The following is a 27,264-nucleotide window of genomic DNA, read 5'->3' as shown; positions in this document are numbered from 1 at the left end:
ATATAGATATATATTATATAAATTAAAGATTGCCCAGACGATTATCACATTGGCAAATCGAATCAACATACAGAAATCAAATAAAATGGCATTTTCATGATCATATGACGAAATTAATCTTTAGATTTTGTCCTTTAAGGATACAATTAAATTTTTAAGCCAAACAGGAAACTATATATGTGAATAATTAAATCTAAAAGTCGTAGATTGCTAACATCTTCGACGATTTGAAAGGTTTATGTTTAATATTTACTATGTACGCATATCTTCCTCAACAATGACACTTATGTCTCTAATCTAGTTTAGGCCACACGTACGATGAATGAGAATTACTTGAGTAGCGACCATAAATAAATGTCTTTCTCTACTAATAAAAATGTACTTCTAGGAGTTCGCTAAATCAGCTGAAAATTTTGAACTGATTGCGGCTTTCATTCAATATTTTTGCACTCATTCAGCATTGCACTGGAAAGTCCATACTACGACTACTCTAGCATTATATCAAAACCTTAAAGACTAACATAAAAATAAAAACAAAATGTCTTGGGAAATATGGTAAGACAACTACACCTTGCACATTATAGCCTAAGCTCAACTGAGTTTTCACATATTACAGAATAGACGAAACTTATAAATCTTAAGTACACGTCATATATTCACAATAGACTCGTGCCTCCCACTTATCATACGGCAAACTTATCATGCTAAATTCTGGACAAAATATACAGCCGTCGTTTCCTGAGGATGATAAGCCATTGATTCAGTATAAAAGTGCGTTCAGTTTTTGGAAAAACCATGAGTTGTAAGACCTGTCCAAGATGAAACTGTTCGTATTCCTGGCTCTGGCCGTGGCCGCAGCCACTGCCCTGCCTGCCCTTCCTGCCCAGGAGGACCAGAAGTTGACCCCCGTGCCCATCAAGGACATCCAGGGTCGCATTACCAACGGCTACCCAGCCTACGAGGGCAAGGTGCCCTACATCGTGGGTCTCCTTTTCAGCGGCAATGGAAACTGGTGGTGCGGTGGCTCGATCATCGGCAACACCTGGGTGCTGACCGCCGCTCACTGCACCAACGGAGCCAATGGAGTGACCATCAACTACGGAGCCAGTCTGCGCAACCAGCCCCAGTTCTCCCACTGGGTGGGCAGTGGTAACATCGTCCAGCACCACCACTACAACAGCGGCAACCTGCACAACGACATCTCCCTGATCCGCACCCCGCACGTCGACTTCTGGCACCTGGTCAACAAGGTGGAGCTGCCCAGCTTCAACGACCGCTACCAGGACTACGCCGGATGGTGGGCCGTGGCCTCCGGATGGGGCGGCACCTACGATGGCAGCCCACTGCCCGACTGGCTCCAGGCCGTCGATGTCCAGATCATGTCCCAGGGTGATTGCAGCCGCACTTGGTCTCTCCACGACAACATGATTTGCATCAACACCAACGGCGGAAAGTCCACCTGCGGAGGTGACTCCGGTGGTCCCCTGGTCACACACGAGGGCAACCGCCTGGTCGGAGTGACTTCCTTCGGCTCCGCCGCTGGCTGCATGTCTGGTGCTCCCGCTGTCTTCAGCCGTGTCACCGGATACTTGGACTGGATCCGCGACAACACCGGCATTTCCTACTAAGAGCTTAGTGTTTTTCCCGATTTTTTGGGAATTTTTAATAAAATTTATAGAACATATATTTGCGGACTTTTATAGTTTTGTACTATTTTGGATGGCCAAGTTTTGTTTGTTTGTCGTTTGTCAATATGTTAATTTTGTTCGAAATCCATCTCAAAACTAAAGTTAATTTCGGAAATAATTAAGAGCATTTTATTCTATAGACTGAGCAGGCTTGGTAGATGGAATCGTAACTACTAAGGAGGTCAGTCTTTTGCATGTGAAATTTCTTGTTTGCTAGGAACAATTCTTTTAGTATTTCCCCCAAAAATTTATGATATTTATTTAAAATACCTTAAAGAACAACAAAACGCAATATCACATTATATTATCACATGATAAGTGCAGAGGAAGTGTGTCTGTTAAAAATTTATGACGTGTACTCACGAATTGTCAAGTTTGTAACGCTTAGGCACATAAAATACGCTTAAGGAATATTTTTAATACTTGAGTCATTGCCAAAGTGTAAATTTATCAATTTAATCTTTAATCAAGTTATGCGATACAAAAAAATCATATGCGGTATGCCAATGTACCGAAGAAACCTGTTAAGAACTATTATAAATTAAACTGAATTTGTGCCGATAGCCACCAGTTACGGCTTCAAACAATGTTGGTATTTGCCCATGTTGAACTGATAACAGCTTTCACTATATTATATATTTCTATTATAATAGGCTTCCGTTGAAACCATCCCGTGCACTTTTGTGTAATAAAAGATAGCTTAGCCAGTATATTTTACTATCCTAGTTAAAATTCAGTCTAATATATTTTTTTGCCAATGCCAAATGCAAAATGGCGGGCCATTTTTTCGCCACCCAGGGGCTTTTCACATTTCAGGCCAAATTCGATAGTTTCCCGGAGCAAAGTTTGCAACGCAATGCGGCAGATGCCACAGGATAAGCCGATTTGTATTTACTCACCCGCACAATAACCCCTTGTATCGGCTAACAGCTGATGCAGCCGGAGCTCCACTTGGCGCACTTGATGGATGAGTCCTCCGGCTGATAAATCGCCACCCACTAATCGAACATCAGAGCCGGATCGGAGTGCCCCTCTGCCGTTGATGTCCTTTCAATTTCGAAAGGAAATTCCTGCCACTGGTGAGTAGATACTTACAGTATACAGATTTTAACAGCAATTTCATTAGTTTAAGAAGCTAGTGTACGATAATCGCTCGCTCGAAAATGCTATATTTTAGATTACTAAGATTTATAGAATGTTATTCCACTTTAAGTCTGCCAATATATATATGTATAACCACATGCTTGATTTCCAATTCGATTTTATTGCAATTTTTTGTACTACTTAAACTAGGCAAATATACAAAAGTAGATAAATTCCATACGAGTCTAGGATACAGCTAGGTTGAAGTTGGTTCCCATGTACGATGAACCGATAAGTAGAACAGATGCGACCTTCTTCGGCCTGAGTGCTTTATTTACAATAGAAAGTCGATGGCCGATGACGAAGGATGAGATTCCGCACTAGGGATTCGTTGCATGCGCAAACTAGACTCCGGATTAGATGGCGAACTCGCCGTGATCCTCCTCCAAGGCGCAGGGTCTGCGGAACTCCTGGCCCCGCTCGTGGATCCACTTGTTGGACACTGCATCAGTGAATATGGTAAAGGTTAATCTTTGGCGACTACTAAATTGCGCTGAACTCACCCCACTTGGTGCCTGTGAGTACGGGACAGGCGGCATGGCGGGTCCTCACGTCGCCCTGTCCATCTCTATGGAGATTCATCCAAAAAGCAGCCGTTCCCTTCTTGGGAAACAGAGCGGTGTGCAGGGATGTGAAGACAGTGGCTCCTCCCTGCTCCACATCACTCATCTGAGATTAAAGAGGATAAAAGGAAAAGTTAATATCATGCTATAAGATTATATTAAACTCTACACAGCACACATATTTTCGTAAAACCAATTAGTTGTGTTTACCAATTCAAACAGCACAAACCTACAATAGCTTGGTGATCAAAATAAAAGTATCTCTTAGAAATGAAAAGCCACGTTTGTAAGGTTGCCTTGGATTTTGTATATGTTTCTCAGCCACTGTGCGTTCTTTTGCATTCCCGGCTTTGGAATTCCATTCACTGGCACTGCAACCTACGCATATCTCTATATAAATAAGCCTCACTAATGATTCTGTTGGCTTGGGGGCAAATAAAGTGAAAATTCACAGAGTTTTATCATTTGTGTGGGATGTGCGCGTGCATAAAAATACGGAAAAATAACACGCGTACACATCGGATTATTATACTTAAAACGGAGTGAATGCAACTTACATAGAATAGAACGGTGGCAATGCGGTTGCCCAGATTGAGACCCTCAAAGGCGCGCTCCTCCTCTTTCTAGAAAGGATTGAAACATATTTTAATTAGCTTTTTCTACTTTATTTAAGGTGTGTAACTAATGGAGGAAACTCACCCTGGCAAAGTCAAAGTGCGGCTCGTAATGACCTCCAATGCCGTAGTTGACCACCTGCAGCTCCTCGGCGGAGTCCATATCCAAGCCAGTCATGTCCGCAGTGCGCTGCACCACCGTCTCAATCACCCGATCCTCCTGGGTCTTCAGCCAGGCGGACTTGCTGATCCTGTAGTTCGCCGTCTCCAAGGCTCCGGTCACGGAGTTCTGGACCGTCGCCCTGCGGAATCGCGGGCGGGCCATCCGCTTGATCAGATCGATCTCGCTGTCGTACATGGCATCGTGATAGATAACAATGTAGGGATCCGCGTGGACCTCCTCCAATTTCAGGGGACCCAGACGCAGGAAGGGCACTCGATTGGTGACATAGCGGCATCGCAGGGATCGCAGATCCGATGGGGATGGCTTCAGTTCGCCCCTGCACAGCATTTCGTAAGCCCTTCGTTCTGTCATATCGAAGATGGCTGGGTCACTTTTGGCCACGGGCTGCAATTGGGTTATCTAAGTCGTAGGGATGTTTGTGTACGGTTAACTTTTACTTACCAAGTCGGACTTGGGCATTTCATCGGTGCCATCGTCGCCCTTCATCTTCCGCAATTGCAGCTGCTGGGCAATCTCCTTCTCGTAGAACCGCTTGTTTCCATTGGCTCTCTCGTGGTGGGGCAGCAGTTGGAGCAGCTCGTTGGTCATGGTCAGAGCGCTCTCTATGTTGCCTGAAAGAAATAAAGGAGAAATACCGGGCTTTATAACAACTCCCCATTTGAACAGAAAAACTCCTATACAAACTCTTCAACCTTTAACTAAAGAACATCAAAGCGACTGAACCATTAAACGGACCATAACTACTTGAATAAACAAACAGCACATTAGTGAGTCACTTATTTAAAGTCAAGAGTTTTGCACTTGACCGTCCGCACAATTAATTCATCAGGGTCTAAATGGGCCTTAACTGCGATACGATACCCCAGCCCAACGAGCCATCGAGACTCGGCCCCAAAGTATGCCACAGTTTCTTTGAAAGTTTACCGCCTGACCTCGAACTTCCTGAGTTACTGGGACTGCTGGGCCATCAAGTCGATTGGATTGTTTCCAAAGTTTGCAAGCTGCTCACTTATTTATTCATTTGCGTCCAGGTCCAGGCCATCATTTAACCCGGCTACCCACTAATAAGTTCTGCCCGTCAGTTGCCGTAGAATCCGGCTTTAACCTCCGCCTCCACTGCGACCTCAACTTTTGAGGTCCTGTCGGCGACAGGAATTTAAATTTGCATCTCACGACACATGTGTGCCACCGGGAGCAGGAGCAACTGGCAGGGGGAGTGCGAGATGAGTGGTTGGGTGACAGAAAGCCTGTCACTTGCCTCGAGGGCGGACCCATTTGTGTTGTTTTTTCGTGTCGTTCCTCAACACAATATGGCCGCACTTCCGCCACGCCCCCGGGCCCGCCCATCGTTTGTTTGTTGAGCTAACCCAGTGCATAGGAAAAAAAAGCGAACCGATATTCACAATTCAAACTACATTGCTCACATCGTTTTAATGGCATAGAAAGCGCTAGTAATTAAAAAAAAAGTTATCTAAAAGCATGCAACGATGGACCGAAAAGTCTGAACCAAACTTCCTAAAATCTCTGCATACCTTTAAGACACCCTACTTAACAGGCTACGTGTCTTCTGTGAATTTCTTCCTGTGTGGAGCCTCCTAGAGCCAAGGAGCACCCACTGGGTATACAGATGCGTGTGCCAGCCCGTTGATGAACGGATAGGGGACACTAACCGGTGTAATAAGACGTTAATAAAGCATACAACTCCCTAGCCAAAGGACGTGCCGATCCTGTCCTGCTCTACGTGATGACTTCCCTGCTTCCCACAACAAAGTAGCACTGGCGGCAGATGGCCAACACTTTTTCGCACTTAATGGAGAACCCTGAGAGCGGCTCCAGGTGGAAAGTATGGAAAGTGGCAGGACAACAGGAGGCAAGTGGCCGGGGACTGAGTGCAATTTCCTGCAACCAAATGGACCTCGAAAGTGCCATGCAAACGAGCCAGGACAACAACGAGGTGGAGTGGCGAGCACACTCTGAGAATTTAATTACCGAAATTTAAGGACATTTTCAGGTTTAGGGGGCTGTGAGAATTCCTAGATTTTATAAGTTACTGAAGCAGCACTGCCTTGAGCGTATGCTAACATAGTTATGGTTGTATATAAAGTTAACGCATAGCTTTTTGCGAAAATTTTAAATAATTTCACGGGCTGGAGCATGCAACGCTTGAATATTTCTTGTCAAAGGGGCCAGTGAAGTATTTAAATAAATTTCATTAGAAAACGACATTTCAATTTAAGCAGCCGTTTTTGCAAGTGCAACCGGGCACTTTGCGGACGGATGCCGGGGAGTCGCACTGGACTCGGACTTGCACTCACCCTCCTTGTAGGTGGAGAAGGCCAGGTACTCGAGGATGTCGGCCTTGGTGAAGCTCTGGGTGTGGTTGGTCGGCTCCTCCAGCATGCGGGCCATCGCCTCGTTCATCCAGAGCACCGTGTGGTAGTAGTCGTGGTTCACGTACGATTGTCTCCCCAACTCGAAGCAGTCATCCGAGGACATTTCCGTGCTGCGGGATAATAAATTTGGTCAGTGAGTTTCCCAAGGACTTGGCCGCTTCATTTCGAGATGTTTATTTTTTTGGTAACCAGAAAATCCATGATTCTGCTCAGTTTTGTTTTCCTTTTCCTACTTTATAGCTCAAGCTTTATGCATTTAGTTGGACTAAAGCTTACCTGTACTGAATGCCATTCAGCTTGCCCCTCGCCACACTCGAAGTGTCCAGTTGGTAGGTGTCCTGCAGGCGGAGCAAGGCCACCGCCGCGCCATTGAGGTCCTCGTCGGAGGGGAACTTCAGGAGGCTGCGATACTGGGTGATGTTCTGCAGGAAATCCGTGCCCACGTCGTGCTCCATGAGGTTCTCCACCTGGCGCCAATCGGTGGTTAGCCGCTTGGTCAGCAGGTACGCATTAATTGGATTGGATACGTAGGCGGTTATATCATTGGAGGCATCCGAGTGCTCCCTCTGGTACTCGTCCATTTTGCTGCAATTTAAAGAGAGGGCAAAACTTAGTAGACAGTTCACTAAGTGCTTTTCGCGAGCAGGCAAATTGCATTTCAACTGGCGGAAAGCAACGCTGAAGTTTTAACTTGGCCGGGAAAAAATGGCAAGTCCTGCGGCAAAAATAAGGTGCAGCTTAAGGAAAATGTCGTAACTTTCTTGTTTGTCAATAAGTAAATGCACAAACAATCGGTTTAAGCACATTGCTTTAAAATATGCACCGTATTTCAATAGTTAAAAGGTGCTGAAAGCTGAAAAATAATTGTTTACTCAATCAAGTTAATTATCACGACGCTGAATCTATAATTTTAGCACCCGACCTATATTTGAAAGTGTTTATTCACCATATATATATGTTTTTTGTTAAAGAAGTAACCTAATTGAACGCTTTTACCATTTCCTTATTGATAGAAAATGCTGTACTGGTAACTACGTGCCTTTATTTTATTCTTATTCCGTAACATGCTTACATTAAGGTGAACAATAAGTTAAACAAATTAAGAGTTAGCAATAGGTACAACCCACTTGTTATATACAGTCGTTTGGGGGATGATGATCTTCCGCTGATTATAAATCTAGTTCTTGTTTTTGGTCTTTTAGCCGTTCGGTGTGTCAAGTTCTTGAAGTCGAAGTGGATGGTGTACAACTAATTAAAGTCTAGGATTAACTATTTCCAGAGTATTAGACCACGTTGACGCGGTTGTCTGGCGGAGGTCGGTGGCACCACAAGCTGCCCAGCACTCCCAATCCGATGAAGAACATGGTGAAGGTCGACAGTCCCAGGATGACGCCAGTGGTCACATCGTGGACAGGAAATCCGGGGAAGGGGTCCACCACGAGTATCACCAGCAATCCGCAGGACTTGAAGAGGCAAAATACGGTGACCAGGATATAGCCAGAGCTATAGCTTCTGTTCGGCAGCCACTCGCAGTGGCGCGACTTGAATCCCAGGAAGCCGAGTCCCATTCCGGAGAAGGAGGCCACCAGGCTAAACTGCAGGTAAAAGGACTTTCCGAGCTGCAGGGGAAGAAATAGTGTTATTCAAATGTTTCCATGGACAAAATGAGTATCTTTAACAGTATTTTAGACTACTTACGTGTGCTATCATGTAGATGATGAGCCCCGCATTCATGGTGCTCCCCAAGACGAGCATCAGGGAGACCACGGCCAAGGTAATGGTGGCATTGGCCATCTTCTGCGGATAGGAGCTGTTTTTCTTGCCCTTTCCCTGGATGCTGCTCATGTCCTGTTCCCGTTCCTGCTCCTGCCCCTGCTCCTGGACCCGTGGACTGATGACGGCCATGGATCGATCTGCGATCTGCATGGGCAGCGGCTTCACGGTCTCGTAGTGGAGTCTCTGTGGGGAGAGTCGGTTCTGGCGAATGGGCAATGTTGGAGGGACTCCTACTACTGCTCCAACCTGTTGGCTTTGGTAGATCTGTTGGCTTTTGTAGATCTCCAACCGCCTTTCCAGCTGCAGCTGCTCGTGGTGCGCGGCGTTCCGGGGCGTGGAGTGCGCCAATCGCGGAGGCGGCTGCATCTTCCTGGGCGTGGTCAGGAGCTCATGCAAGGCCCTCGTGGCGGCAGCTGCATTCTTTTGCTGCGGCGTTGAGGTCCTCGCAGCGTACTGCCTGCTCAATTCCATGTTGCTCAGGCAGGTTTCCTGCTGCTCCTGCTCCTCCGCCAGATCATCGTCGTCCGCATCCGTGGGCACCACTGCATATCGATGGGCGCGGCCATTGTGCATCTGTATGATCTCCTGGTTCTCGTCCACCAGCTCCTCGTCCTCGGCGGTGGGCACCATCTGGTACCTCTGGTTGCTATTCTTATCCACTATCAAGAAGGTCTTGCTGCCGAAGTCGCTACTAAAAGCGTGCTTAATCTGGGTTTGATTGGGATTGGTGTTGTTGTTAATATTCCTGGGCTTGGGCGGCAGATTAAGTATCGGTGGCAAGCTGGCAAACTGGGTCTCCTGATGGGGTTCCTCGTGGAAGGAGTGCGGCTCCTCCTCTTCGTGCAATCCATGTCTGGAGCCATAGCGATCCAGATTATCCTGTGATCTGGCCAACCTCTGGGCCGCCTGTCCTGGAACTATGGCGTATCTACTGGCCCTACTGCTGTTCAGTTCCTCTAGGGGAACCAAGGCATAGCGACCACTAGAGGATTGCGGCTGGTGTTGCTGCTGCTGAGCCAGGTGTTGCTGATGTATCTGCTGTTGCTGCTGCTGCTGCTGCTGCTGCTGGTGTTGTTTCCGCGTCACCGATCGCGTGGACATGCTACGCTGCATTCGAAGTGGACCCTCGCGGGGATCTCGAGTGGCGCGCGGAGGAGCCGCTCCAAAGTTCATCTGGAGGCTTCTGTTGTAGATGGACTCCACTCGCGACGAGTTGCCGCTGGGCACCGGGTAAAACTCGCTGTTCTGGCAGAAGGCCGGGTTCGTATAGTTGTGCTGCGACATGTTGGCACTGTACTGGTGGCAATTCCACAACCTCTTAGGGGTGTTCTTTCACTACTTTGGGTTTTCTTTGGGTTCGTAGCACTGTTCACGATCCGCTCGCCTCGGCAACTGCGACTCGACTGATCTGGAGAGCCGTTCCAGCCGGCGGCTCCTCAACTTCCTCCACTTCCTGCGCCGGCGCGCAGTCGAGTGGATCGTGCTCCGATACGAGGCCCCACCCCATAAAACACCATTTACTTGTACATAAGACACCCGTACACCCGTACAATGACCGACTGTGTTTGGCGCGTTCCATTAGGCCAGAGGAACCGAATGTGAAAACCCAGAAACATCTGCTCCTGCTGCTCGACGAACGAACGGGGGTTGAAACGCATTTCACTTCCAACTGAGACGTTTCAGCGCGGTCCTAACCAAAACCTAAAAACCCCTGGCGAATTGCAGGAGCAGCCGGCGTTCCATTCGGTTCGCTTTATCGGCGTTTTTAATTCTTATTTACCAACTCATATGCGCTCCCTCGCGACTTTAATTCTGTTTTGGTACCACTTAGTTGGCCAGTTGAGGGGTATGATGAATGTGTTTTAAATCCGCATAGGATTACACTCGAACATAACCAGTGTAGAGCAGATCATATCAGCACACTGTCACCACCGAGAATTCGACATAATTTAACTATCATAAAAGTTTTTTTTCTTTATCATAACCATATAAGAACTAGTTGTTCTTGTTCCTTTTGTTCGTCGCTGCTTTGTTTCTCTCCCGAAATATTTAAAATAGTTTATTGTTTGTTGAAAACATATCGTGCTTTTATTATATATGGTTAGCATCCGTATATCGGCACCATTAAAACAAACTTTTAATGCTGCTTTCACAAAACAGTTTAGTTTAATATGCACATATTTCTGACGTAAAAGCGTCAAGTCATAAAGTAGAGCTTAGCTTCATTCAGAAAAAAAATTAAACAAAAGAATTTAAGAATTTAAAATATTTCACTTAGAATTGTGACCTTTAAAATCGCTTATATATTTTAAGGGGTACCTTTTAGTCGAGACTGCTTCTTAAAAATAATACTTGCTCGGCTCTGATGTTTGTGCAGACCAAAAACCTTCCCTAAAGGCAGCCCTCCCCGGATTTTTGTTGCCCAAGCGACCGTTACATTTGGTTGCCAGAGGAAAACGGAGAAAAACGCAGAGTTCGTTGGACAACTTTGTCCGGATCTCGCCTCCCACGTGCATACATACATGCCTTTGGGCCCGCAGATTGGATGCACGCGTGTTGTCCTTTTGTGGTGGCCAACTTAATTGCCTTTTGGCCAGAAGCAAATCAGCGCAGTCGGGGGCATTTGTCAAGCGGATTAGCCAGAAATTGGAGGCACCAACAGCTGGCCGGTGGGAAAATTTAAGAGCCATATAAACTTAAACGCCGGCAGACGGCACGCGACAAGAGTGCGGGGTTTCTGCACAGCATCCGAAGGATACTCGGATGCAGATACTCAAAGGCAGGGGCAATGACAGCGCACAAGGATAACAGACAGAGACGGCAGGCACACAGCTGTCAGCTGTTTGCGAGGATCCTGTCTCGTCCTTTGTTGTGACACAGCCAAAGTACAAATGCAGGAACAGAAACTCAACTAAACTCAACTGAACTGAACAGCACAGAAACAGCCGCAAAGATAGATCCTGAGTCCTGAGTCCTGAGTCCTGTGTGCGACTGGCATTATTTGATTAGGGGAGTTGTCTCACCGCATCCTGCACCCTGCTCTCTCCCCCATATTATTTCCGCTGCCAGTTGTCATATATATACGCCACATAGATCCCCTTCGCATATAAGCAAGAGATATGTATCTGCAGTCATGTGTGTGAGGGGCGCCTCCTCAGATACAGATACAGACACACTCAGAAGTAGTAAAACAGCATAGGTGCGTGCAACAGCTGCCCTCGCACGTGGCAAAAGTAATTACCAGAATGCAGGCGACTACCTGAACGTCTATTCAAGTTCCCCATTTACGGACTAGCAACATCTTGAACCATTTGCATAAGAATTATTTATGCTAAGTGTCATGGGGGTCCGACTGGAGCTGGTTTTTGAGGTCTAGGGTTCGTGTAATTATCCGAAGTTTTTAAGCTTAACATACAAATAACTCTCCGCATTTACTGATTGGAACATGCCATGAAACAAGATAAAGTTAACTAGCAAAGTATTATTTATCTGACGGAAACTATTTCCGAATTCAATTAAAATTCAAGTTCCTCCTGAACTACTGAAATATATTGCAAGGTTATTAAATATATAACAAATATGAAAAGTGCAGCAAAAAGTTTCGAATCAGAAGGCCATATTCATGACAGATAATTAAATGGAAAGCAAACAAAGCCACTAATTACTAATTGTATTTGCACGTTAGCTATTGGCAAATAAAAACAATTTTACCTCTCAGCGGGTCAATTAAGTTATTGCACATTTAATTATGGCCTAGAATGCGGGATTTCATAAATAACGGGCAGTTTGTTGGCTCAGATAAGCAACATTAAAAGGCTTCCCAATTAATGTCTGTGTTATTTAAGTCCAATTAAACAAGTGGATGCAAGAAAAGGGATACTCACTTCTTGAGGAAGTTCAGCTTGTCCTCCTGGACGCGAATGTAGCCCTCCAAGTTGGTAATCAGTACGGATTCAGTCTCCAGAAGTTCCTCCATCTCGGCCAAGGCCGTGTACACCTCCCCGTTAGCAGGACCGCCCACAAGGAGCAGGATTCCCAGCAGGAGCATCAATCGCCAGTCCGCTGCCATTTTGAAGTCTGCAAAAAGATGGAATGCTGTGAGCTTAGGCGCCTTAAAGTCTTTTGCCAAAGGTGGTAGATATAGCCTGCGATTTGGCCTTAAATCTCCGGCCATGTGTAAAGTGGAAGCTCTAAGCTCAGTGAACCCAAAATCGACTTTTATATTGATTAATATCGCCGCCGAGCTAGCAGAAACACAGAATTTGGGTTTCGAGGGGCAGCTGCTGCTTGAGTTTGGGCACTTGGCAATTTATTTTAATGAGCGTTTTTTAATTTGACCTGCCATCGAGCGGACTGTTTTATGGCGTTTACTTTACTGCGCTGACGACAATAAAACGGGTCCGAAACATTCGATGACACTCCACGGAGTGGAGGGAAAAATGCTCTTTAAGTGGCCGTATTTCCTTCGCCAGAAACAATTTGCAATTTATATGTACTTCCCTTATTGCCGCAGCAAATATCTATTGGAAAATGTGCAATTTGTCACAGTCGAAAGTGGAACGAGGAAAATATTCAGTTTTACATATCTTTGCATCACAAGCTGCTCGTCGAGCTTTGACTTTTCTGCATGCCATTTGATTTTAGCAGAGGGACGTCTTAAAATTCCTCCCTATAATTGGATGGTTTTTATATTCGTTTTGCTGCTTTGAAGGTTTTATGTGTAGCTTTTAATTCCATGGACGAGCAACCCGTTTAATCACTCACTCACATGTAAACCCACATTGCAGTCCCCTGTGGCCTTTGTATCTTGTGATGTATCAAGTTTCATATATATCGGTGTATCTACAAGTTCGCTTTAGCCAATATACCCCCATCAGTCTCAGTTGACAGGAACAGCGAATTCAAGTTTGTTTCCAGTTCCGTTTTGAGGCGGGACCACATAGATTGCGGCTTAGTTAACGTGCCAATAAATTTTAATTGATATTAATTAGCTGCGCGCTGTTAATTCGCATCTTTAAGATAAATGCGGCACTCAATTTGCATACAGAAGATGTTTGTCTGCGGTGGTTCGCTGGATTCGGCGGATTTGGTTGTTTCGGTGGGCGGTGGCCCAAAAAGTCCTTCGACGAACCACAAGGACGAATTAAGGCTGATGCATGCTCTTGAAGGCGGGGGGCGTTGAATAATTAATCAGCAGTAATTATTTCTGCCAAGGCGAGACAGAGAGGCTGTCTCGCACTTGAGCAGGTATTTGCTCACATTAATCAGTCAGCAGAAGATAAGATCTTTCATTAATACGCGGCATTTTGGCCAACACTTCTGGCCACTTTGGTCCAGAATTATGGATGTCCCAAAGCGAGTCGATTTATGTCAGCTAACATGTGTTAAAAGCGAACCCGGCTGTCAGCAAATATTAAATAATCTCGCCCAGACCGGTTTGTCCCCTTTACCAAATTCTAAATCTATCTATTCGAATTTCCATTTCTAGTCGTGGAGTTTCGACACTCTGATCAGAACGAGGGCAACAGCTATTAAGTTTTACGACACGCCGTTCAATTCCATTTAACTTTCCAGTTTCCAGTTTGGAGCGATGTTCCTGATGCCAGATACAGTTTTTCTGGCTAAGTTGGCCCTGCATCTCACGGGAAATTAATTGGGGTTCAAGGAACTCCGTTATTTATGCAAATGTATCTGAAAGATACGCGTCGCTGCAGCGGAGAACCGAACCTAACCGAACAGAAATCGCTCATTGTGAGTGATGATGACCAGGCCTTTAACGGTTCACCCAAACCCATCCCGCACAGCGTTACACAATCAAACTTATTGAAATGCAAATATTATTTCACCCAGAGAATATCTGCAGTTCGTGGGTAAATGAGGAATTTCTGCTTTCGACCAGTTCATCGAACTCACGTTATAGAGTGTGGACCAAATTACTCGCTTTAATTTGCGCAAATTCCAATGCAACACAGGGGAATGTTTGTTGCCATGAGTTGCACATTTGCAGGCACATAAAACAAAACAGCAGGAAAAAGCATCCACCCACGCAGAAGTATGCAGAACTAAGGTGCGTTTCATGACTGTGAGGAGGAGTTCTTGGCCGTTCATACAGAACATTCCTAAGCAATTTGTGCCTCTGCCTAAAGATAAAGATATAAATGCTATAAAGGCGTACTGCCAACTGCAAAAGTCTATGAGCATGTGATATTAGCATAATTAACCAGATATATTTGAAACTATGCTAACAAAGCTCACGTCTAGCAAATATATACAGATAATCAGGATTAATACGGCTGTCGGCTCTCAAAGTAATCTCAACTATAAATGTCAGCGTATTAGCGATAATTTGGCCGTTTTAAATATAACATCTTTATGGTAATGCTTATAAAATTGAATGAATGCGGGGCCATTAAATTCAATTCATTAAGCCACAAAATTTACGAGTTGCGATCGGGCTTGTGCATGTACAGTTAGCACATTACCCTTGTTTTTGTGCAAAAATATTAAAGGTAATAAAGCAATGAGAATATTGATATGTTTTTTATGCAGAAGCACCTGCCAAGTTGTCTGGTCATTTAACGCGGAATTTCTCACATTTCTGGTCGATCAAACTGACGGAGCGGCATACAAATGAAGCGCATATTGAAAATATGCAAAATGCAGAATTATTAATATTAAGAGGGAGCTGGAATAAATGACTGCGAAATGTCAGCCAGCTCTGATTACCATAGACTGCGGTCGCCAGAAATTGTGAACTGACCAGAAATTCGACAGAAGATTCATTCCCGGGACAAAGCTGAAATTGGATTTCACGTTCAACTAATTGGCAGCAAATTACAAACTTCAGCCGAGTGGAAGAGAGCAGAAAGTTGATATGGTTACGGAAATTAATGCATGGCTGCGGAAAATTCGATTTCAGGACCGGCCAAGGCGGCGATTTTCCAGCACTTTCATCACATCTTCACTTCAGTCGGTTAGTTGGGCAAACTAATCTGCCAATCAATTTCAATTCACGCCTCATCATCACCGCTTTTTGCACTTCTTGCGGTGCGAATCGTGGTGCAACGAAATGGACTTTCGTCATCGGATTGCATTTTCCTCGCCGGCCACGCCTCTATTTCACAGTCCGCCCATCTGAGCATAAGGCCCAACTGAAATGCTGGCTCGGCAATCTTATAGTTTTGGCTTGCGTGTATTCTGTGCTTTATGCAATCCGGCAACAATTTTCATTTTCGTTGGCTCTTCTTTTCCATGATTTTACTGCACTTTTTCGAAGAAAGGAGCGCGGCGAAATGAAAATGAATTTTCTGCCGGCTTTTGTTCGGCAAAATTTGTTATCTTGCGCCCTGGCGCAATTAAGTTATGAAATACTTTGTGTGCAAAACGCTGACTAAGCTCCGCATTCGACCCACTGACTGACTGCGAAAAGTGACGAAACGGGAATCGAAATGGAAATGAAATGAAAATGAAAATGGAGATGCTTGACTGCTCCACGGATACAGATACGCAGATACTTCTGTGCCGGGTGACAGCGAACTAGCATTACTCGCATTGCATCTGGCCAGTCAGCAAATGCTTCCTACCTGGCAAAGAGTGTCCTTGTTGGCGTAGGAAAAAGTTTCGAACGGTGACCCGGTTGGCCATATTGCATTGGCTCAAGACAGTGAAGCCTCTGGCTGGACTTCCCTAGTACCACATGACTACATTTGAGTAACCAAAGTTACAACTGCAACTGGGGAACATCACACATGCCAACCTGTTGTGCTACATTCGTCCACTTTGTGCGTGTTTCACTGTGCCACTATGCCACCTGTCCCACACAATGGGACCTCGCTTATCGAGAGCGGCATATGCACCTGTTTCCTGGGAGACCGCCTTCCTTTTAGCCGCCAAACTGCGACACTTTCGCTCAAATGAAACTGTCAGCAAACGGCACCAATTCTATAAAATGCAACGGGACAATTTGAGCAGGCACGACATCATTATTCAGGTGCAAATGCAGTGGGAGGTACCCCCCACTCCCCATCGAGTGGGTGGCTGCTTGGCTGTGATAAGCTGGCCACGCTGCCAAGGTCGACTTGCAGATGCATAGTTAGTTTGTTGGGTTAGGTATCACCCATAACGTGGCCGCCACAATGTTGTCCATCAATTTTATGAGCGGTGAAGTCGACGAAGCTGCTGAAGCGACTCCGAGATGGACGAGACCAGAGCCCAGAGCCATAACTCAAGCACCGGCAGCCCAGTAGCCCTAGTGACATTTATGAGCCACCGAAAGCAGACTCATAACTGTGCATCCGCAGCCAATTTGGAGCTGAAACGATGCCTTTGACTCTACACTGAGGAAAACAAGTGGTGGCTAAAGAGATGAATAATCTTAGAATAACTAAATCAACAAATATCCATAATGACGTTCGACTTAATCTTGGTGGAAGCACTTTGAAGTCCATAAATATTTATATTCTTGTGGGGGAAGAAGTGACCAAATATTATGAATATTATATGTTTCATTGGAACACTTCTTTTGTTTCGGGGTCAATAATTTATCATTTCTGAAAGCTGCATGAAACTAACGTTTACCAAGTATAAATTTGTCTAATCTGAGAATACCTAATCATAACATTTATCAGAAACTGACATTGTCTTAGGACTTTTCTACCTCTTCTTTGAATGTCTTTTCGAAACTAGTTTTCTTGATTTAATATAGCCAGAATTAAACTTGAATCGATTTTGGGTGGAGCTAACTCGCTTATAAATTAATTGTGTCTTATAAATTGATGCTGTATTATTAAGAGGTTAATTAAAAGCGACTTAATTGCATGATTTGTAGAACTGGCAAATAATAAAGAGATATGGCTAAATAATTAAGAGTTTTGCAAGGATTGTTATTCAAATTGCATCGCATTTAATGGAGATATTTTCATAGTTTTGAGGTACATGGAACTACGAGTATAATTCTATATCCATATAGGGATTTTTTCCGTGCATCTGCTCTTTGAGCCCTGGCATTTGTGAGCTGCCAGCAAAAGCAAGCTCGTGAACAGTTTTGGCCACATTGTCTCTTTGGGCCAGTGGCTGTTAATGTGGCACGAAGTCGCCAAACTGCTGCCACCGAAGTCTCCCATCTGCTAAATGTCAGGCCCCCGGACCCGCGGACTGACCTTCCCCAGGCGGAGCTCCTCTTATTTCCCATGTCTGCTGTGACATTTGCCCATTCGTAATGGAATTCGCCGAGGGTACGGCTTCCTAGCCAAAAACCTTCCCCTTTCCATTCAATTTGGCCAATTTGAGTGGCTCTGCCCGTCAATCGAATGCATAATTAAAATCGCATCGAATCGAACCGTCGATTTCGTCGTTGGCACTGTAATTTGACTCCGAGTTTTTCCTTAATTCAGCGACTTAATGGACTCGTTAGACGCGCCTCGCCATAACCACTTCATCATCATTATCGCCTTAAGTATCATCATCATGGGCACAAACTTTGCCCTAACCACCGAATGAGGTCTCTCCACTTTGTTGATACGATGCAAAAAAAAGACAGACAAAGAGAAGAGTTCTTTGTGGAAAAATCACGGTCTCGGGCTGCCTAGTTTGTGCAAATTATGCAAACAATTTGGTTAAGTGTAATTGAGTTGGCCAGGCCAAGAGCGTGTGGCAGTTTCTGTTTCAGTTTCCAGGCCACATGCTGCAGTTGCTCCAAGAACTTGGATTCAAAGTCGTAGATAATGTGATTTGTCTGCCAGCAAAAGTTCCACTCGCAGGGCGTGAACTTTTCAATTCCATAAGCGTTAATTTGATTGTCACAAAGAAGTACCAGCACTGGAGAAAAATGATGATGAATTATGAAAGTAATGTAAAAAAAAGTGTGATGTAACCATTGGTACACACGCTGATTATCAACTTTGCATTCTATCACAAATATTCTGGAAATTCTAGAAAGCACCTTTGATAACGTATTTCGAGAAGTTCTAAATAAAATGTTGATAATTCTAACGAAAAATAGGGTGTCATCTTTCGGATCGAATCCATTCTATTTAATTTCTCGCTGTGTTGGAAAACTGGCATTCGCATTAAATATTCAGTAGGCAGGAAGGAAGGACTCGGCGGGAGTAATTCAAGTGCATTCAGCGAGTTTGCTAATTAGTAATGAATGACAAATGTTCGCAGCTCATCCCCAGCCCCCTTAACACCCGGCTGGCCCCCATGATTAACCCATGGCGAAGTGTTTTAATGCCAGTCAGATGCCGTCATGGAGCGTGTGCACACATAAATTTTACAATTCACCTTGAAATGTAAGCATAAAAGGCGTCCCCGATGGAAATCGCAATACCAAACCGGTTCAAAGACTTTGCTGAACATTATAAAAGCGAAAGATGAGCTGGGAAAAAGGCTGGAGAAAAATGGGGGGAAAAACCAGACAAGGAAGTGGGCCAAATAGCAGCTCCTTGTCGACATTGTCCTCACTTTCATTGCATTCCGCACCTGGAAATGGACCTGGTGATCCACTCGGCAGCCACTTTCGTTTTCGCATCCAACTCTATTATTGCCAACCGGTCGTCATTGCCGAACTAATTAGCAAACAAATACTGATCAAATGGACGTAAAGGCGAAAGGCCGAAAAAGCTGGCGGGGAGCAACGAACCAGATTGCGGCTAAATTATAAATTTCATAAATTAACACACCTTGCTCGTAAGTTAATTGAAGCTATTGAATCCGATTGTGTTTTGAAAAAATACGCATAGCCATTAATCATCCAAACCAGACTCTAATTGGTGAAGTGTTTCCAATTAGACAAGAAATATCCAGCTAATAAGAGCGGCTAAGCGAGGTTCGTGTCCGGGCTAAACAGGAGTCAACTCAACTGGGTTTTAATCATAGACATTTACCAGGTACTTTATGTTATTTATGTTATACATTTAAAAAAGGATTCTGTTATATAAAGAGTAACTGGATACCCTTTAAAGTAATTGTATCCTCTTTACAAACAGGTTTGGAAACAGTTTCAGAAACTGGTTATTTTTAATTCCCTGATATTACTTATTCAAGTAATTAGCTACTGATATGTATAGCAAAAGGAAGAAAATCTATTGATTCCTTGCTGAACTAGGCCATCCTTTTTCGCACAGTTGGCAACGCAGTGTATATACCCTTTGCATTTGAAGATGAAGTGCACGGGAAACGAGACCAAAACAAATGCCGACAATTGACTACGTGACTGCGGCACTTCCTCCTTTTCGCCCCCTAGTCCACATTATATAAACACACCCAGACGGACGTAAAAAGTATATGTATTTACGTCTATGCCGCACAGACTTTTTCGAGTCCAGATATTTAGAGGCTTATCGCCAGCGGAGATGGGGAAGGGAGGAGCATCAGCAGAAGGAAATGGGGAATATGTGGGGGCAAAAAGCGGTCAATTCAATCGCCATGTGGTGACAACAAGTGCATATAGTATGTGAGCACTCAAATCAGTTTAGTTTTTGTCACAGCGGAGCAGAGCATTTCTCTCTAATCAAAATCGAATACTCAATTTAGCTGGCCCACTTTCCCGTCTTTCAAATAAAGACTCGATTATTGTTATCAGTGCAGGACGGATGCCGGCAGCAGGAACACGTCAGAAGTTCTAGAAAATGTATCTGAGGAATTTCTTTAATTTACCGTGTGTGTCTTATGCGAACTTGTTGCTGGATCTCGATGGATGTCAATGAAACTGGCCGCCTTCTTTGTTTACAATTCCACGAGAAAACCTCGATTGCATTGCCACCCGCACTTTGTATCTTACAGATACATTTTATGCACTCTAACTGGAAGCACAAAATTCACGTTTGTTTTAGGTATTTTCGAGTAGAATCGAATTTAAGGATTGTTTTCTCTGGTCTCGAGGAGCAAATCTCCCTTTTCACAGTTTTGTCTACAAAAATATAATTTGTGTTTCTGTTTAATTCGCGTGCGCGCGCTGAGAAATACCGACTGGAACTGATTTTGTTTTGTTGCCGCATCGAATATAGATAAATACCGACTTCCAGTTTCAGAAAGAGAGAATTTCTTGTTTCTGTTTCGAATTTAAGAGGAGAGCACCAACTTCGAATTTCGAAATTCAATTAAATTCCACAAAAGAGAAAAAGTGTAGAAAGAGAGAAAATTGTAAAGCATTGTGGATTTCATTCGAACAGCTGTTTGCGGATCGTGTATGGTGGCGGGCAATTTGAATTGTAATTGTTAAAAGATGAAGCATTGTCAAAAGACTAAAAAACAGCCATTTCGATACAAATTAAAAACACGTTTGCTTAGTTTCAACATAATTTGGCATCTTTTTTATTCGCGTTCGCAAAAATAAAGCTTTTCCTTCGTCACTTACAAATGGTAAATAAATACATGGATTCAGTGTTGGTTTTTGTTTTTGATGGGCCCGACAACTGTCTGGCCAGGAATATTTATAAAATCACGCCACGCGGATATCGAATCCTAGTCCTCCTTAACGGTGAAGGAGTGCGTGAGTCCCTCGTAGGGATACTTTCCGCCCAGGATGTACTTGTACTCCCCGGAATGCCGGATGCGATATTCCCCGGGAAGAGTCTGCGGACTGATGTCCCAGTAGATGTCCATTTCGCTGAAGCCCAGGATCGTATTGGTGCGGTGCCAGACCATTCTGAAAAGCAACAATTTAATTAAGTACCAACATTTATAATCTTGAGCTGGCGGTTCCTACTTGGTCTCCCAACTGGCATCCGTATAGGCCACCTTCCAGCGATCCTCGTTGATCTTTCTCTCGATGGTAAAGTAGGTTTTCTCGGTGAAAAGGTTGTTGCGGGGATTTCCGGATATGTAGGTGACCTTCACCGTCTCGTTGATGCCGTACTCCTTGTTGGGCTGCGACTTCACGTACCCAAAGTCAGTGTTTATGGGGTGTCCGTCGAAGAGAACCCCGGTGTTCAGCGATAGCATCACATCATTCATGTACGGCGGACTTGGACCCGCATCCACAGTCTCATTCCGCATCATGGCCTTGGTCAGGCGCTCGAAGACGTCCATGTAAATGGAGTGGGTGTGGGGACCGAAGATCGTGGAGGCGGCCTCGTAACGCTGCGCCTGGTACTCCTCCGGGGTCACAGTGTAGCTGGTGTATATGTTGGTCAGTCCGGCGATGATCACCTCGGTGTCGATGCCTCCGACGGCGGAGGCAGCTGCTCGAATCTGGTTTCGCAGACGGCGTCCTGCCATTGTGGTGAACTCGCAGGGCACGGCGGCTATGATCACATCGCCGATCTTTAGTAGCTGATCCGAGACAATCTTTGGCTGCCACTCATAGGGAAAGGTGGCCTAAAAAGTGGATAATGTACTTGTTATATATGCTTAAAATGCACTTAGATTTTTTAATAACGGTTGGGCTTTAAAAGATGACCTGATTATAACTACCTTACCTTGGTTTTTATGAGCAGACAACTAATTTGCGTTTCGTTTCAGTTTAATTACCCCTCTTAAATGTGCATCATGAAAACAAAATCCACTACATAAATGTATGTATTCTGTTTCAAAATTGGTAAATTGTTCCTTTGCACTATTAAACACATTTAAATGCTGTGTCTAATGCACACATCTTTCTACAAAGTTCCAAACAAATAGTAAGAGTTTTTGTACTGCATACCTTTAGGCAATTTAGGAAATTCTTTTCAAATCGCTATTGTTTTTTTTCAGAGTAGCTATTTAGTTAATAATAAATGATCAATGGAAAAACTCACCCTGCCGGTGGCCAGTAGAATAGGCTTGGGTTCGTGGCACTTGATGTCCTCCTGCGTGGGAGCAGCGATGAAGTCGCGCACAAAGTTCCACATGGGGTTGTCCGTGGTGGTTCCCTGCTCGAAGCTGAAGGCTCCAGGTCCATCGGTGGTACCAGCAGCAAAGCTGTAGCCCATGGCCGGCTGACAACCCCTGACCTTGTCGACCTTCCTGCTCAGCGGATTGTATGTGCTGCCATTGTAGTTGGGCATGTCCACAAACTGGTGGATGAACCTCACATCTCCAGTGACCTCCCGAGCCGTGGACTCCTGGCTCTGTTCGTTGAGCAGTCCCAGAGCAGCATCCGCCAAACGTTGACCCAAGATCTGGGTGCTCTCGAACATATCCTTGCCGGGTCCGGAGGCAAAGCAATCTCCCTCGCCAGAGGGACAACGAGAGGTCAATAGATCACACTCATTGCCGGAGATCGAGCACTTGGGACCCATTATATTGGGGGACACATCGCCAAGGTTGGATGAGCAGAAGGCACCTACGAACTTGCCCTTTCCGGGCATCTTGTTCGGATTGTACTCCTTTTCCAGGAGCAGGGCGGCGTAACCCACATTGTCGCTGGTCACCAGTCTGTTGGTATTGTTCATGGAGGTGGCATGCACGGCATACCAGTTAAAGGCGCCCAGGAGGTTGTTTTCCAGGTCCACAAATCGCAGCTGGGTCAGGGTCTTATCCGTGTCGTGCTCGTATTGGGCACGCTCCTCGGCGGGATTCCTCAAGTAGGATGAGGGCGAACGATTGATGTTAACATTTAGCACGGTAGTTTTGGACAGCAAGATGCGACCATCCACCAGGTTGTCCGTTGCCCTTTTGATGCACTATAATATAAATTAATTATTTATTTCCTCTACAAATTCAGTTGAAAGTTAAACCCACCAGATACAGTCCCTGAGCCATCACCTCAAAGGTCTGAGGCACAAAGCCCAGAATGGAGATGTCGTAGAGCAGATGCATCAGGAATCCTCCAGGAGCACCGTGCGTGTGGGTGCCACTGATGGCCACATTATCATTGTGGTACAGGTTGCCATAACGTGCCTGGAGCCGCTTTATCACCTCCCTCTTCAATCCGTAGCCCATCATTCCGGCATCTGCGCTCACGAAGGCCACTCGGTTGCCCTTTTCGTCCTCCACCACAAAGGCACGGGCAAAGACGCGGGTGTGGATGCCACGACCCACTTGCTTGATGTTGGCATAGCCCATCTATCAGAGGAAATCCCAGATATAGATCACTCAGATCAGATCATCACATTATGCTTACGAAATTGATCTCCACTGGCGGTCCTGTGATATCCGCGCGGCCCACACCCACTTTGTAGGTGGCATTGGCCAATCCACATAGGAAACTCACGGCCAGAAAGGCTAAGAAGGCCATCTTGCTATTGGCCATCGTTGATTTGAGCACTTAACTTAAATCTGGAAATATAACAAATACCATTAGTCTTAAATGTTTATCAATTGATCAACGAATCGTATGGTAACACCCCTATCTAAAATAAAAACGGGTTTTTCGTGTTTAACGTAATTTTCGAAGAGCAATTAAAAAAGTTTATCTGAGGCAAAAGTACTAACCAACTAACCAACTAACCATAATAAAACTAGTCACAATTTTTGAGCGATCATGTCAAGTAGCAGTTAGCATTTAGCTACCACGATATAATTAATAAATATACAATGTGTAACCGCATTTTGGACAATTAAGTTCAAATCCTAGTCGAAAAGTATGCGTATCTGTGAGTTTTCAGTATGTTTGCTTAATTACTTATACCCTAATAATCAGATTAATGAATCAGTGAAGCAGTAAATTAATTGGTGGCTAAACTAATTTGAAACATTAAAATAAATCCAAGTATTTACGTTTGAAATTAGCTGTAAGCCCTTCAATTCACTTCAATCTTTTGATCAGTTATTTTTCCGGGTGATAGTCTTATATGTATCTGCAATCTTCCCCAGCCAACTTAAATGCGCAGAAATGAAGATACCCCGCTCGTATTTGGCAACTCAAATCATGTGTTGCAAGTATCTGCAACAAAACGCGAAGGTGATGAAAGCAGCCATCGATTGACAGTTGGACAGCTGGATCCAATCCGATCCACTTGGCCGTCATCCGTCAATCGGTTATAGATAAAGCGGACAAATGCAAATGCCCCGCGACCGTTCGCAATCGCACTTCGAATGGGGTTGAGATTGAGGCGGGCGTGACCTCCGGCAGACCCACTGACAATAACAATAACGCGCCGAGTGGCAATAACAATAACAATAATAATAATAATAACAATGCAAGCAGCCGAATCGCAGTTGAATAAAACAGACGGGACATCTCTTATCAGCAGCTGAAGAGCGTCTCCGGAACCGGTTTTTATCAGTTGCGAAACCAGGCGGCTTCTTCAGCGGCTCAATGGTTAGCGTACAGCTGCGGTCAATGGAATAGAACCACTAGCTCTGATCTCGAAAATCATAGAATTCCAATACACAAGTTTTCCATAGTATATCTCACTTGTACATATATTTCAATCTATATATATAATATAATCTCCGTCTTTAGTTGTTTCTTCCTCATTCTGAGTAAGCTGATGACCATATGGCGCCCATGTCATACAATAGATACTTCTCAGCTGACCGGCATGCTACGTCTTAAAACCAAAAGTGGTTGGTGTTTTCCACTCCCGCATTAGCACCACCTCCTCCGTTGCCCCTATCCCAACCATTTCCCTATTTTATCCGCCTGCTTTTGTTTCGAACTTAATGATGAATCGACTTCTTTTGTATGCGCACTGGGTTCCACATAGAATTTGTCTGTTCTCAGTGCGGATTGCCGCAAAAGGCGTTAAGTAGGAAATCGAGTGGGTAATTGCCGCGCATGTAAAGCAGTGCCAGTGGCTCATCCACCTGACCACCACCCGATCCGATTCCCATAATCCGCCGTACACTTTGCATAATTTACACACCGCGCGGCTGACATTGAAAACGAAAATTAAATAAATATGCTCGGCCATAAAGAGCCGAAGTGACTATCAGCTGCAGGGCCATCGCACAAGATACAAAGATACAGATACAGATACAAATGGCCCGGCACACGTATCTCGTGTGCGGATTTCGATTTCAGATTCCAGATACTTTTGCAATCGCCTGGAGGCTCGAAAATGTAACGCTCGCTACAGCAAGAGAGCAATCCAAAGATAAAGATACGGAGGTGGAAAAGTATCTCTTGGATACGGGCCGCCAAACGCTGATCGCCGGACAAACGCGCCAATTGAGCAAATTACAGAAGATTTCGTTTGATGAGCCTTTTATAAGATGAGTAGTAGGCTATGTACTATACACACATATCTGAGGTTACTTGCACTGATTTCGGGAAGCTTGGACTTGTTTTTGAGGGTTATGCAATGTGAACTCCTTTTTTTCGGGCAGCCCGACCCTGGATTATTAGCTCCAGCACTCACATTCACTGTTCAATCGCAGTGGTGGCTCAATAGCCGTAGTTATATGTGCTCTGCGCTTATCACACGCTTCTTATCTGCCCAATTAATGGATAATGTGCAGCATTTGCAGTTGCAGTTTGGCGCTTGTCGATGCCAAAGGCCGATTTCAAAACACGCTGGCCCCCACTTTTTTCGATTTATTTATCTTTCCACGAACGCGACAGTTTGCTTTTTGATTTTTTTCGAACCGCTCCCCTCCAAAACGAAACTATCTCGAAACGAAACCGAGCCGTGGGATTGGGTCGTCGCCTGTTTTGCGCCCAAGTTGGCACTCGACTGATCGGATCGAGCCAACCATTTCGGCTGAAAACCAAGCCGCACTCGATTCCCCAAGCCGAACCTGAATCGGGGACTTCGGCTCTCGGCGTTTTGATCTGTGAATGGTTTTTCGGCTCTTTGGCTTGGCTTCTCAGTTTTTTTTGGGCGCTTGTGGGGGCGCAGCTGCCATCAATCCATCAGTCAGTCGCTCAAGCGCTCAACCATTTCGCTCATACAAATCCATGTTCGATGGGAATTTCAAACGCTATCACATACATATGTATGTGATAAATGAATGTTAAGAAAACTTATAACTTCTTCTGAGCTATGAAGGTACATCTATCGAATTGACTGCCTAATTATATTAGATATTTTAAAAGGCCCCTTTTCCCCTTTTTTCTAGGTGTATTCTTGGTTTTGCCCGTTATGCATGCTTTAAATAATCCGCCGATAGCTTATCATATCGTTAGTTTCCGCAGATCGGGAGTACGAGATTGGGCCCCATAGTGCTAATACCTGCAGGTAAACAAGTGCGCACTTTGACCCCTGCAAACAAGAGAATTTCGCACTCCAAGTCCTCGATATTTAAACGTATAATTGCATGGAATTTGCTATATGGCTTACTCTGAAAGTTAACTTACCCCTGAAAAAGGTGCCTGCCGACTTCTTTCGGGATCAAGACACGCGCTACTACTGAATGGGCTCCCAGTTGATTTTTTACGATCGATCGAACTGAGGGGTCTTTAAAACAACCAATTGATAAGGTTAAACTATCGCTTTACTTTGAGTATATTAGCCAAGATTAGCCGTGTTTTATTTTCAGCGATACGGATTAAGTACGTGCAATTGGAAGGGGAATATACAGCTCGCTTTCTAGAACCCAAATTTGCAACGTACTCTTAGATGGCGATAATCTGATATTAACTTTAAATTTTTTTTATGATTATGTAACCTTCAAGACGAACTAAACACTGCATGTTTAACTTCGAGTATTAATTCAATGCATTTGGTAATTTTGTTTCCTTTACATGAAATAAGGTTCAAGTATATAAGTTTTTCAAAAATTTAACTCACACTAATAATCTGTAGCGAAAAAACAATCTAGATGTATTAAATTCAAGAAGTAACGTTCGTTTCGAAAACCGATATTCCTTTTGCTACTGTTACCATCGATTAGTATCGATAGGACGTCGATGACTCTTCGCAGTCAATCGCACACAGCTGACTGCGTGGGAGAACAGCTGTTTCCAGCTTTTTCAGAGGACGCCCTGCGTAATTATGAGTAATTCTGTACGGAAGAAGATTGCGGAATAGCGTTTGATTGACAACCAAGAGTGCGTCCAGTCCGCGCGAGCAGTAACCCAAGACAATACGCAAAGGA

At 44.6% G+C, this 27,264-nt stretch overlaps 4 protein-coding genes across 4 annotated transcripts; 1 reads left to right on the top strand and 3 right to left on the bottom strand.

The window, feature by feature from the left end:
- The first annotated feature begins 812 nt into the window (after positions 1 to 812).
- On the top strand, positions 813 to 1,686 carry LOC117143375 (serine protease 1-like). Its single transcript, XM_033308051.1, has one exon. It carries the CDS (start codon positions 819 to 821, stop codon positions 1,626 to 1,628), a length of 810 nt encoding a protein of 269 aa, XP_033163942.1. The 5' UTR covers positions 813 to 818; the 3' UTR covers positions 1,629 to 1,686.
- Positions 1,687 to 2,932: 1,246 nt separating this feature from the next.
- On the bottom strand, positions 2,933 to 20,344 carry LOC117143640 (prolyl 4-hydroxylase subunit alpha-1). Its single transcript, XM_033308419.1, has 9 exons — positions 20,017 to 20,344; positions 12,246 to 12,438; positions 6,862 to 7,170; positions 6,508 to 6,695; positions 4,634 to 4,803; positions 4,094 to 4,576; positions 3,952 to 4,017; positions 3,335 to 3,500; positions 2,933 to 3,273 (listed from the first exon to the last, which is right to left on the bottom strand). The coding sequence occupies exons 2-9, from the start codon at positions 12,428 to 12,430 to the stop codon at positions 3,188 to 3,190; spliced, it is 1,653 nt and encodes a 550-aa protein (XP_033164310.1). The 5' UTR covers positions 12,431 to 12,438; positions 20,017 to 20,344; the 3' UTR covers positions 2,933 to 3,187.
- LOC117143639 (putative uncharacterized protein DDB_G0271606) lies at positions 7,606 to 9,871 on the bottom strand. The gene is made up of 2 exons (XM_033308418.1): positions 8,284 to 9,871; positions 7,606 to 8,204 (listed from the first exon to the last, which is right to left on the bottom strand). The coding sequence occupies exons 1-2, from the start codon at positions 9,643 to 9,645 to the stop codon at positions 7,869 to 7,871; spliced, it is 1,698 nt and encodes a 565-aa protein (XP_033164309.1). The 5' UTR covers positions 9,646 to 9,871; the 3' UTR covers positions 7,606 to 7,868.
- Positions 20,345 to 20,645: 301 nt separating the features above from the next.
- Positions 20,646 to 25,908, bottom strand: LOC117144636 (neutral ceramidase). The gene is made up of 6 exons (XM_033309931.1): positions 25,587 to 25,908; positions 23,405 to 23,559; positions 23,023 to 23,346; positions 22,098 to 22,964; positions 21,068 to 21,678; positions 20,646 to 21,007 (listed from the first exon to the last, which is right to left on the bottom strand). The coding sequence occupies exons 2-6, from the start codon at positions 23,531 to 23,533 to the stop codon at positions 20,824 to 20,826; spliced, it is 2,115 nt and encodes a 704-aa protein (XP_033165822.1). The 5' UTR covers positions 23,534 to 23,559; positions 25,587 to 25,908; the 3' UTR covers positions 20,646 to 20,823.
- Between the last annotated feature and the right edge of the window lie 1,356 nt (positions 25,909 to 27,264).

Source organism: Drosophila mauritiana, chromosome 3R (genome assembly GCF_004382145.1).
Source record: "Drosophila mauritiana strain mau12 chromosome 3R, ASM438214v1, whole genome shotgun sequence".
NCBI lineage: Eukaryota > Metazoa > Arthropoda > Insecta > Diptera > Drosophilidae > Drosophila > Drosophila mauritiana.
This window is presented reverse-complemented; position numbering and strand designations above follow the sequence as displayed.

Coding starts and splice junctions, on each gene's coding strand:
- LOC117144636 (XM_033309931.1), bottom strand. CDS start 23,533: ATGGCCAATAGCAAGATGGCCTTCTTAGCCTTTCTGGCCGTGAGTTTC. Junction 23,347..23,404: donor CGCCAGTGGAGATCAATTTC/GTAAGCATAATG, acceptor TTCCTCTGATAG/ATGGGCTATGCCAACATCAA. Junction 21,008..21,067: donor GATGCCAGTTGGGAGACCAA/GTAGGAACCGCC, acceptor GTTGCTTTTCAG/AATGGTCTGGCACCGCACCA.
- LOC117143639 (XM_033308418.1), bottom strand. CDS start 9,645: ATGTCGCAGCACAACTATACGAACCCGGCCTTCTGCCAGAACAGCGAG. Junction 8,205..8,283: donor TCATCTACATGATAGCACAC/GTAAGTAGTCTA, acceptor CTTCCCCTGCAG/CTCGGAAAGTCCTTTTACCT.
- LOC117143375 (XM_033308051.1), top strand. CDS start 819: ATGAAACTGTTCGTATTCCTGGCTCTGGCCGTGGCCGCAGCCACTGCC.
- LOC117143640 (XM_033308419.1), bottom strand. CDS start 12,430: ATGGCAGCGGACTGGCGATTGATGCTCCTGCTGGGAATCCTGCTCCTT. Junction 4,018..4,093: donor CGCACTTTGACTTTGCCAGG/GTGAGTTTCCTC, acceptor AATCCTTTCTAG/AAAGAGGAGGAGCGCGCCTT. Junction 3,501..3,951: donor TTGCCACCGTTCTATTCTAT/GTAAGTTGCATT, acceptor CTTTAATCTCAG/ATGAGTGATGTGGAGCAGGG.